The following is an 11,967-nucleotide window of genomic DNA, read 5'->3' on the forward strand; positions in this document are numbered from 1 at the left end:
CATATGCACGTGCACAACTAGCAAAAGACATAAATTTGCATAAAAAAGAACTCTCAATTACTTTCCGACGAAATATCCTGAATATGCTAATAATTGGCTTGTCGTCACAGATAGCAGTGAGAGCCGAAACGGTGAATGTCACGGCTCATCGTGTAGGATGGAATACTTAATTATCTTACTCGGGTTATAACATCACAGAAACTCTCACAAAGAGTTGCTCTGATGTTATAATGTATCATTAATCTCTTTACCCGGAATTAGCATATCCCGGAGATTTAAACGAGGGTCCTTTTTGATACAAATTCTATCTTGTTGCTAAATGTGGACGTGTATATGAAAGTCGAAAACAATGCCAGTGAATAATGAGGACGCTCACTTGTAAACACAAACTCTGGGGGGAAAATTGGCAATATTTGAGGCCCTATTTAAAAGCCTTCCGTTTTTTCAATGTTCTTAAAACTTACAGGGAATATTTCTTGACAATTGATCTCGGGATTGTCGAATTTAAAGAAAAATTTATCGAGTGGTTTTTGGAAAAATGCGAAATTTTTAGGCATGGACCAAATTACGTCCAAAAACTGTATCAAAAGCAGCTGAATGCAAGTTAATAAAATTCTTCTTACTCGCGATCGCCCAGAGCAATTCCCCTCTTTTTTCGTATGCAGTTTTCAATGGAATCAAACCACTATGAGATGAAGCCTCGTTCCCAAAGCTTATCATTTTCTTAAAATATTAGCGAATTGTGTAGGTAGCATGGCATTTCACTGTTTTTATTATTCTTAAAACTACATTTCAAAATATTTCGAAAACGCTCTCACAGAATTTGTTCAAACTTTGCCATAATGGAAGCAATTATAGCAGGTACATACTCCCTTAAGCGATTTCTTCAAAAAACTCCTGGAACAGAGAAACACAAAGATAAATGAAAAACGTAATGGCGTCATTACGTTGCCATGGCGACTCCGATTGCAATAATACCCAGATCATAAGAAATTTTCATCTTTATATAATACAGTTGTGGTAACCTTTTTTCCATATCTTTACTCATGCCGACGTAGTTAATGCTCAAACTTGGGAGGTATTAACCCCAAAATATCCAGTCGAGCCACCTTAATGGAAAACTGGAAATAGCTTTACGGTTCAAAAGATATGGTCAATGGACTGTAACAAACTGGCTTGGTCGCCCTTGCTAATCTCAATAATGGTGGTAAAGTAGGTTTCTTTAGCAGTTTTGACCATCTCGTTCACCAAGCGGCACTGCTCAGTGTATTGTAGATAGTCATTTTCAAATTTACTAACACGCGATTTTCGCTCCAGTTTCCTTCTCTTCCTATGATGACGCGCATTAGGCACAGTCTCAGGAGCAGGGGCACCCAACGACAATAAAGTTCAAAACCACTTAAACATAGCATTGTTAAACGTATTTTAGTATTTAAATGGTAGACATGGGCATTTTTTTATCCCCTAAAAATTTTTCATTTGTTCGGATTTCCTAGCTGAAAGTCTAGTGATCCGAAAATTATAGGAATCAAAACTGACCTTTTCGAAAATTTCAGCCAGAAAAAAGGCTCCCGCAAATTCTAAGTGACCTTTTTAGGGTAAAAATCTGTTAAAAATGGACAATTATACCATTTTTTGGATGTTCGAAAATCCTAGGCCGGAGAGGCAGGCAAGCAAGAAATTTTACAACAAATGTTCCGAAAATTCTAGATCTCTAATCGTCTTCCGAACAGACATTTTCCGAAAATTGACGTTGGGTGCCCCTGCAGGAGGAACGGTCGAGAAATTGCTTGCTTTGGATGCGTTTTAGTAAAGGCCTCTTCCTTTTACATTTGCTGTCTAAATTAACATATCGGGCCACTTAGTCTTTGGCGTTTCGATCCGCATCAGCACTGTTGCGCTCTACCACGTGCATTTCCAATTTCATTTGTTTGGAAAGCGCAAAATAACAGTTTTGAATATTCAGTCTGGATGTATTTTATTCCTCGATTTTCTTTTCCGATCATTTACAACCTTGATGCCTTACGTACTGCCTTCCTCGTTTCTTGACTACTGTACTTCAGTAAAACACATCATGAAAGTGGAAGTCCTAAGTAAATATCCCAAATAATTTAATTCTCCCACGATCTGCTTCATCGTTATTTTTGGCTATTGCCCAGCACCTATAAAGAAAGCACGCATACAATTAAAATCAATATTACTCGTACAGTTTCTATACCACATATACTAAGCCACTCATCTAAAAAGGTTATCATTTTCTATCGATAGAAAAAATCGGAATATATTCAGAAGCCGTGAAGCTACTGAGAAAAACTCTTCTGTTTAAGCTTTTCTTGTAAAATGAAGCCATTGTATAATAAATCACATTTGAATACCATTAGCACTTAAAGCCCAAAAGTGTTCTTCATCAAAATTTTCGGCCCTTTTATTATCAGCACTCGGCAATCGAAGACAACGGGAACTAAGGACGCTTATTGTCTTTCCAAAAATATCTCTATACACAATTTGCATTAAAGGAAAGAAACTGATATATCGTGGAGAAGAATACAGCGTAGTTTTGAAGAATTTACGGAGTAAAGTGACAGAAATTAATCTTGTTAAGTCGAGAGTCAAGTCGGTTTGTACACAATGGACGTGTAGAACGTTTCTTAGTCATGTACTGATCTCAAGGTAATGCATGCTTTGCGCGCGGACTCCTATAAGAAAGTGAACTGAAGAAAGGAAATTGCAGATTTTGGTCTCACTTAGATTGTTCAGGACGGAAAGCCAATTATTTTTTTTCACTTTTGAAGGTACTATCGCTCAGGCTGTGCGTAAAAAGTGTATCTACATTGTAAAAAAACAAACAAAACATGTCATCGTACTTTGTTGACGTATCGTCTCATTAAGGGCTTAAGTAAAGCCTAAGCCGTGCCCAGATTGGTCGTTGTTAGGGGGTTCAATTCTAATTTTCCGACTAGCATCCTCGTTGCTTTTGGGAGTCCGCCCTTTGCTATAGTAATAAACACGTATGTTTATCCCACCCTTACCTGAACCAGAACCATTCCCACCGGAATCCACATGCACATGTACATACAAGTTAAGATACTTGGTATCAGAGCCAAACTTGTTGGTGACCGTGCAGGAGTACAGTCCTTCATCGTGTTCTGTTGTGCTGAGTATGACGTAGCGTATTCCTGTCACAACATTACCCGACTTTATTTCGTCTACTTTCAGAGGTCCACCGAATCCATCTAAAAGGAAAAATTAAGAAAAAAAAAATTTTGGATTAATTAACGTGGTGATTAAACGTCACTTCGTGTGTCTCGGAAAGTACCTCTCTTGGACAAGATCACAGAATTCAAACTCCTAGGCTTATGGTTTAACGTAAAGAAGTTGATTAATACGATCTCCTTCTAGTTACATGCAGCTCCTGATGCAACTTATACAGACTGACATTAGGGGTAGTTCTTGCGAAGGACAACCTAGTGGTTGTGTGGTTATGCTTTACTGATCTGGCGGCCTTGTCCCCATCGTACCTTGCCCACAGGTTTCTTGGTAATATTAATAAAAGATGCTAAACTATAAGCAATAAATGAAAAGAAATAAATAAATAAATAAATAAATAAATAAACTTACCTGGTACTGGTTTTACTTTTTTCACCAGGAAGGTGGGTGCCGGGGGTCCAGATCCCATGCACACAAACTCCGCTCTGCCGTTCTCACTCACGTTGACTGCCATGGAAGGTGGTCCAAAAGAAGAAACTGACGGAATGGCTGTGGGCATAAGGAATCCATAGTCGGGCAGTTAGACAGGTCTTCTCGGTAACGGTGCCCTAGCGTGTAGCGGGCTGCATTTTTGACGTCATTTCCTCGTTAAACACACAATTCTTCCAAATTTGGTCATCAGTAACTGGTTGTGGTGAATTATGCGTGTGCTTTTAGCCAATCGGAATTGGGGAAATATTTTGAATGAATAATAAAGCCTATTAGAATTACGGAATGTAGGTGGTGGTAGAGGTGGGCAGAGGGTTTTCTCCCCTTCCCCGTATTCTCTGAAAACCAAAAAGCCCGTTATAAATACGCTTAAAGTGCAAAAAGCTCAAGAATAACATATCGACACATACTTCCACAGTCGTCCCGAGTGATGGAACCCTTTGCTATAGTTGTTAATCCACTGGGGCATTGCATGCAGCTCGTAGCACCATACTGATCCTGATAGAAACCCATGGAGCACAGATGGCAGGCATCATGGTTAGGATTGTCAAATCCATCGGCAGACGACTTTCCTTTATCGCACAAATCTGACAAACGCATATCCAATAATGACTCAGTCAAGAATTCGTTGAAAGATTCTTTACTAGGAATCTAAATGTAGCTGAGTTAATTTGAGTTCCTGAAAATTGAGTGGCTTTCTTAATGGAGAACAATGAATTTATGGTGACAAAATAGTAAGGCGTCCTTCTATAGTCAGTCCAATTAGTGAGTATTCAAAAAAAAAATTGCTTTGAAAAATTGCTTTTCGCTCCTGAATTTGGGACAAAATCTAGGCAGGCGACAATAATCACGAGATAATTATAACGGCTGCAGCATCTTATTATTGCCTGTAGCTTTATCATATCAGAGCTCAAAGACCTTTGCTAGTAGTGCATTTCTTACGATTGTGTTATTTTGATATATTCTCCTTTTTACTGAAACCTGCGTGCATCTTCATTAGATTTTCTAAGAACATCTGTACATGTATTTGCTCACCGGTGCACGCTTTTGAGCCATTTGTTTTGGTGCTGGTTTGTGGCGGGCACTTAGTGCAGTTTGGACTAGATTCCTGCTGACTATAGTAGCCTAAAGGACATACCACGCAATCTTTCAGTGCATTATCATATTTCATTCCATGAGGACAACTCACTGCAAAAAAGGGAAATACAATATGACGGTATTAAAGTGACCAAAACCACACCCTTTCGGGTAGCAAAAGACTTTTCCAAAAGGGCCCAGATGATTCGTTACCCACCACAATATTGGACATAGTTTGCCGCTGATGCTAAGGTGCCTTGCTTTATTTTTCCATCAGGACAAACTCCGCTGTCAGGCAGAAGAGCAGCGTCTATAAAATAAGTACAATAGTAGATTCATTGTTCAATGTCAGCCATTCAATCTGCATTGGCAGTAATTTTTTCTTTAAGGTAAATTATAAAATATAAAGCTTATCCCCAAGCCGGACAGGTTTTCCTCTCTTTCTGAAATATGTCCAGGACCTTCTCGAAGACCAAAGCATGAAGAACGAAGAAAAAAACTTTCCTGTATATAGTGGTTGTCTATTGTTTATTTCTTTTAAAGATATTTTTATCATAGAAACAAATAAACCAGTAACCGAATGTAAAATTTTCACGACATAGTTTGTAGTCTTAATTGCTCATTTAGACCGTAGGTTTGGGGCTAAAGAAAGTAAAGCAGTGACTCATCTAGTCTGGGTTTCATTTTGTGTATAATCGGGCAATTGGCAAATGCAAATTACGTGGCAAGTTACTGGTTACCCACTTAACTATACTCACCCACACAATCCGGTATCGGCTGCCATTTTAAAGTTGATTGACTGCAGATTGAGCCAAATGTGATCTGGAATGGCTGTTTACCAGGATTGCAGGTAGTTGTACAAAACATCATTTGCCCATTATTTTGGCAATTGAGTACTCCGTTATCTGGATTTGCAGGTTGCTCGCACTTTTTAGCTGTTTAAATAACAAACAAATTAAAAAGGGCAACAAAAAAAAGCAAAAAAAAAAAGTTGTACAACAAATGAAACAGTACAGCGAATGTCTATAATTAACAATTATTCCTCGAGCCCGAATGGGCTCCGAGTCAATAGCCCATGAGGGCGAGAGGAATAATTGTTTTAGTAAAATCCACTAGTTTGTCAAAAATATCAAGACAAAACAACTTGAAGCTAGACATTAATCCTTTTTTGCCGCCAAAAATCCGGCGCTTTTCGCTACTAGTGAGCTGTAACATATAGCCTAGCGGTAGCTCAACCAATCAGAACGTAGCATTGATAATAGACCACTAGTTGGATTTTTCTAATGTAAAATAGTTAGAAAGTTCTTGTTAAACGTTCGTGCTGGAAAGTTTGGGATGGTCATACTGCTTAGCCTTTAAATTCAAACCGGTTCATTTCGCTATGCTAAGGCTTTCTTAATGGAGAACAATAATTTTATGGTGACAAAAGAGTAATTAAGGCTTCGTTTTATATTCAGTCCAATTAGTGAGTAATTACTTTGAAAAATTGCTTTTCGCTCCTGAATTTGGGACAAAATCCAGGCAGGCGACAATAATCACGAGATAATCATAACGGCTGCAGCATCTTATAATTGCATGTAGCTTCATCATATCAGACGGAGCTCAAAGACCTTCGCTAGTAGTACATTTCTTACGATTGCGTTATTTTGATATATTCTCGTTTTTACTGAAACCTACGTGCATCATCATTAGATTTTTTAAGAACATCTGTACATGTATTTGCTCACCAGTGCACGCTTTTGAGCCATTTGTTTTGGTGCTGGTTTGTGGCAGGCACTTAGTGCAGTTTGGACTAGATTCCTGCTGACTATAGTAGCCTACGGGACATACCACGCTTAGGTAAGGAGGCATTTTCCATGACCCAGGTTCATTCCATTTCGTTTAAAGAACTTTCCATGGTAGAATTGGATTAATGATATTGAACAGATTACACTCTGTCATGTTTCAAATTTTTTACTTATGAGGGATTTCTATAGTAGTGGACCCGGTTCCCTGTTTTAGAGCAAAATTTGTCCACCCCATCCACTTTAGATTTACTTCTTGCAAGAATATCCAACTTGAGTAAATCGTATTTTGTAGGTGTTGTTGTTGTTATTGTTTTTGTTTAAAATGGAACTACTGGCTTCATTACATAGCGATTTAGGTATAGTAAACTATCACCACATTCACCTTTGAGCGTCACAGAAAAGGTGCAGCTCACGGTATTGCCTCTGTGATCAAAAGAATCATATTTAACGTTGGTGGATCCCAGTTGGAAGGTGTCTCCGGGATTTTTTGTTGATGTGACTTTAACCACTTTAACATTGTCCGAAAATTCTGGCAGTTTCCATGTCACACTTCCGGTCGAACCCACTATCAACTGATAAATGTTGTCAGGACAATAGACAACGCTAGGTGGTTGCTTATCTATGTAAGAGATGAAATTGTTAGTGTGCATGGAGAAAATGCTATGTAAAGCAAATCAAGTAAGATAAGCTGCAATTGAGGAAAAAAAAGATAAAAGAGGACAAGTATGTGTCACAACGGGAATAACTGGTAAAATTACGCATACACTGAATGAGGACTTCTCCGATGTTCCTGAATAAACAGCTATTTGGAACATTCTTGGTTATAAGATGGATACAACGGTCCATATTGTCTGGCATTCTATTCTTCTAGTATGTTTATTATGTACTGAGAAGAAGCAATACTTCATCTGGCCACCGTGCTCTAATTGCCTAGTCCGGGGGCCTCATTATTCCGCGCGAATGAAGTGTTTCGGGACGGTTCGCCTCGGAAGTGAATTGACCGAGAGGGACTGGGAAAACGTCGTACAGGGACAAGGCAAGCATATCCCTACCCTTCCCTCGCCCGAATTCCCTGTCTTCCTTCCCGCAGGGTATATATCATTGAAAGGACGTGTTGTAAAGTGAAAAAGGGTGTTGTCACAAAATGTGAAAGTAGAAGGCCGAGAAGCCCTAAATTAGTTTGAGCATAGAACGTCATGTGTGACATGGTAATACAGTTTAAACCCTCCAATAGACAACCTCGCACATTATCCATTTTGGAACGTGAACGACCCATACTCTGGCTAGGACAGAAAACACTTAATTATGATGTGCATTAGTTTTCAGTAATTCTCCAAAATCATTTGAAGGTTTTATAATCGATTTATTAACTTTTCTGATAGTTTTCGCGCCCATGCTTACCTTGAACAATAATATTTGTCGTGCAATTTGCGGTAGTACCAACTTCATTGCTGGCGACGTATGTGAGTATGGTTTGACCGTATGGAAAAACTAGGCTATCACGATGCTCTTCTGGAAACAACTGAATATTCTGCACATTAGACTGAGGTTGCCCAAGCAGTGCAGTAATGTCATAGGTATTCTTATTTGGAGCGAGATCGACGATGACATCGTCAGGGCATGAGATCCAAGGCTTCGGGTACACTAAAAAAGAGTCATAGGAGATTTCGTTCAGTATACAGTTAATGACTCTGTGTTCAACATCGTTTATGTAAATTTATTCAAAAGTAGGTGGTGGCCAACTCGAAAGCAGATGATACTTTGGCCATCACACACATTCCATACAGCAATATCCAATGAAGTATTCAAGAAAATCTGTAATTCTTCAGGGGCACCCAACGAGATTATAGTTCAGAACCACTTAAACATAGCTTCACAGCCAAATACAACTTGCACTTTTGATGAGGAACTTAGAAACTCACGTTTCGAGGCTATTGTCTATTCAGAAGGTTTCTAACATTCCGTTCAGCCTAATTCCGTTTCAGACATATAGGAGGTAAAGAAATACAGAATGTCTGCCCAAACTTTTTGTACTTCACTATAATAGTGTGATATACTCTACTGTGACTTATTCAATAATTTTTTGTCCTCTCTTGGCCTCCGCATGGTATATTCTATTTGACAAATGAAATTTTGCGGAAGCAAGTAACGTGTAACAAAATACCACAATAGGGAAAAGATTTACTCACCAGAGCTGCTGCCTTCGCTTAGAGTGTTTTTCCAAACCAAGACAAGACATATCATAACGGCAATATTTATGCCCCTTTTCTTTACCATTATATAAGTGGTATACATATTTGATTTAGACATTTGCTGAGGCGAAATTGCGAAGAATTACACTGCCTTTCTTCCTTGGGAGGATTGTTAAACTTTCTCTAATCCTGTAGATGTACTTTCAGGAATTCTGCTGCATAGCACAATTTTAGTATCTCTGATTCACAAATTTACAAAGTGAATATATCTGATTGATCATCAGTACAAACGCTTATTTCATTTGCTTTCGCGATATTGTGTCTATTTTGGTAAGCTGTCAAACCTGTCGGGCTACCGTAATTTATTCAGGTTGACGGTACGTGATCTTTTTTTTTGATACAAATCTCCTTTGCTTTGTTATGGAAATTACCCCTGAAAAAAATAATAGCTGGCATAAGAATAACTTGATTTACATAATGAAGCACGAAGGTTTGTATCTGAAACAAAGTCACCGTCAGCCTCGCGTCCATGCATAACCGTAAAATGGCCTACTGTGCGCAAAAAAATAACGGCTGACCAAAAAAAGCTGAATAAATTACGATAAATTACTTTTCTATCTTTAGCTCGATGATAACAGTGTTTTCGTTACCGAATCTGTCTGCCCGGTGACTACGACTGTTGTTTAGGTTCTTTATTCCCGGAGGGTTATCTTCGTCCTTTTTTCTTGTACCAAAAAATGAGACAAATTGGATAAAATAGTCCTCACCAAGGTTACGCTCTTCCCCTTGAACTAAAACACTCAGAACCAAGAAAACGACGCAAAAAGCTACTCTTTTTTTCGTTGCGATATTTATATCTGCTGAGAATGTCACCTACCGAATATTCCATGCTTTAATAATAATAATTACCTTTATTTATTACCTTTGGCGATAAGAATTACGGTAATATTACAATAAAAATTCAAAACACTACATATTATATATACATATCAAATTAAGTTAAGATTAGCACCTCTAGGAATAAATGATTGTTTGTGCCTAACAGTGCGTGATACAGGTATTCTGAGGTGCGCTGGGTTAGTCTTACAAGATCTTAGATTATGGCCATGATCCACTGGCTTTTCTAAAAAACGTTTACAAGGATGTGCTTCAGATTCTAGGATACGTTTAAATTCTTTCCTCGTCAAATTCTGACGCCTAGTTACAAGTGACTCAACAGTATCCCTAGGGAGACCAATGACATTTAGACATCTATTCTGCACTCTCTGTAGATCTTCTTCGAGGTAAATGGGCAGCCCTCCCCAGACAGGCGAGGCATATTCTAAAACAGGTCTAATCTTAGTGATGTAAGTTGTAAGACCAATGTCCCTGGGGAGATGGGCTGTTCTACAGACCCTAAGATAGTGGATCCGTTTACACGCTTTGCTGACAATACTTGAGACATGTGTATTCCACTTGAGATCGTTCTGTACATATACACCCAGTAGTTTAAACTCTGAAACCCTCTCCAGTTCAGTAGGCCCGATATTTATAGGAGCAGGAATTGGACAGGACTTCATTGAAGGTGATCCACATATCTTTGGTCTTTTTAGCATTCAGCTCCATTTTATTCTGCACAGCCCATCTTTCCAAGTGAGTCACAGCATCCTGCATTTGACTGACAGAGTCCTTAAAAACAAGCTCGTATGGGGTGCAGTCATCAGCGTACTTGCAAGTGGATACAGGTATTCCCCTGGGGATGCAGTCCTCAATATCGTTGACATGCACATTAAAAAGTGTAGGAGAAATGACACCGCCCTGGGGTACACCAGCAATCACCTCACCATGTCTGGAGAGGACTCCCGGGAGCTTAACCTGCTGTGTTCTGCCTGATAGGTAGCTCTGTGTCCATTTCCAAAAGCTCTTGGTGATGCCCATGCCAGCGAGTTTAGTCAACAGAACGCCATGATCCACCAGATCGAAGGCTTTTCGGAAGTCTACAAAGACCACATGCACGCCATTATATAGACTACCAGAATCTGTAGCGTTATACCAGTCTTGTGTGATGCTGGCAAGCGCAGTCATAGTAGATCTGTCCGCCGTAAAAGCGTGTTGGGAAGCATTAAGACTTAGGTCCTTTAGGTTTAGCTTAAGCTGGATCCTCTCCAGTACCTTGGCGACTTGTGGCAAAAGTGAAATCTGCCTAAATTCATTGTTTATATCCGTCGGATTATCAACCTTGGGTACCGGGCTGACAAGAGCATGCTTGTAACTAGTAGGATACTTGGACTGTACTATACTGGCACAAATAATGTCGTGTACAACAGGTGCCAGTTCTTCGTGAAACCGTTTAAGGAGCCACGCAGGCACACCGTCAACACCTGTTGCTTTCCTCGGATTCACATGTTTGAGTATGGCTTTGACTTGCCCAATGTTTGGAACAGGTGGAGGTCTGTCGTCCAATTCATTGGCAACCTCGCTGACTGACAGTGCGGTTGGCTCTCGGTCCTTCCAAGGAGCAACAAAAGCATCAAGCAGAAGGTCCGCTGTTTTCTGTAGTTCAGCCTTGTTAGGCGCAGTTGGGGTTTTTGATAACTGCTGGGCACCACAGAGCGAGTAGATATATTTAAACCACTTGCTTGGATTCGTATAACGGAGATCGCTGGCCTTCCTTTCATAAAATTTACGCTTAGCACTAGATATAAGGGCTGCTACCATTTCACGCTTTTGTTGATATTTTTCCTTGTCACCTTTAACCCAAGCCTTTTGTCTAGCACGTATCTGATCTTTAATATGCGGCGTCATCCACTCCTTGCACGCACGTGACGCAGGGGAGTACAGGTGTCAAGAGAATTAATTATTATGCTATTGAATGCCTCAACTTTTTCATCAACATCAGATGCTTCGTAAACAGCACTCCAGCTTTCCAAATTAAGTTTAAGGCCTAAAGAACGTAGATTATCAGGCTTAAACGTCCTTACAGATCTAGATATTGCTTTCCCATGCCGCTGCTGGTTTAAAGGAGAGAAAAGGACGCACTGATGATCAGATCGACCAAGCGGTGGTAGAGGTTGTGCTTCACAATATAGCTCACCCATATTCATTTTATTTGCTGTTGTGTCAGAAAAGCGAAACGTCAGGTAAATAAAGGAAACTAAAAAGCCGATACGTTTGATTTAGAAATTTCCTGAAAGCGACTTATGACAAGATAACATACTCCTTTATGGTGCAAGGCA

At 39.5% G+C, this 11,967-nt stretch overlaps 1 protein-coding gene across 2 annotated transcripts in view; it reads right to left on the minus strand.

Annotated features, from left to right (window-relative positions):
- Nucleotides 1–1,971: 1,971 nt before the first annotated feature.
- LOC140947791 (uncharacterized) overlaps nucleotides 1,972–11,967 on the minus strand; it is a 34,036-nt gene continuing 24,040 nt past the window's right edge. For both annotated transcript variants that reach the window (XM_073396987.1, XM_073396984.1), the window contains 9 exons: nucleotides 7,962–8,204; nucleotides 6,943–7,179; nucleotides 5,532–5,708; nucleotides 4,991–5,083; nucleotides 4,732–4,884; nucleotides 4,107–4,283; nucleotides 3,619–3,756; nucleotides 3,030–3,233; nucleotides 1,972–2,162 (listed from right to left, as the gene is read on the minus strand). In XM_073396987.1, coding sequence (XP_073253088.1) covers nucleotides 2,149–2,162; nucleotides 3,030–3,233; nucleotides 3,619–3,756; nucleotides 4,107–4,283; nucleotides 4,732–4,884; nucleotides 4,991–5,083; nucleotides 5,532–5,708; nucleotides 6,943–7,179; nucleotides 7,962–8,204 — 1,436 coding nt within the window. In that variant the 3' untranslated portion in view covers nucleotides 1,972–2,148. The remainder of the gene's footprint in view (nucleotides 2,163–3,029; nucleotides 3,234–3,618; nucleotides 3,757–4,106; nucleotides 4,284–4,731; nucleotides 4,885–4,990; nucleotides 5,084–5,531; nucleotides 5,709–6,942; nucleotides 7,180–7,961; nucleotides 8,205–11,967) is intronic.

The sequence above is a fragment of the Porites lutea genome, chromosome 9, assembly GCF_958299795.1.
Source record: "Porites lutea chromosome 9, jaPorLute2.1, whole genome shotgun sequence".
NCBI classification, from domain to species: domain Eukaryota; kingdom Metazoa; phylum Cnidaria; class Anthozoa; order Scleractinia; family Poritidae; genus Porites; species Porites lutea.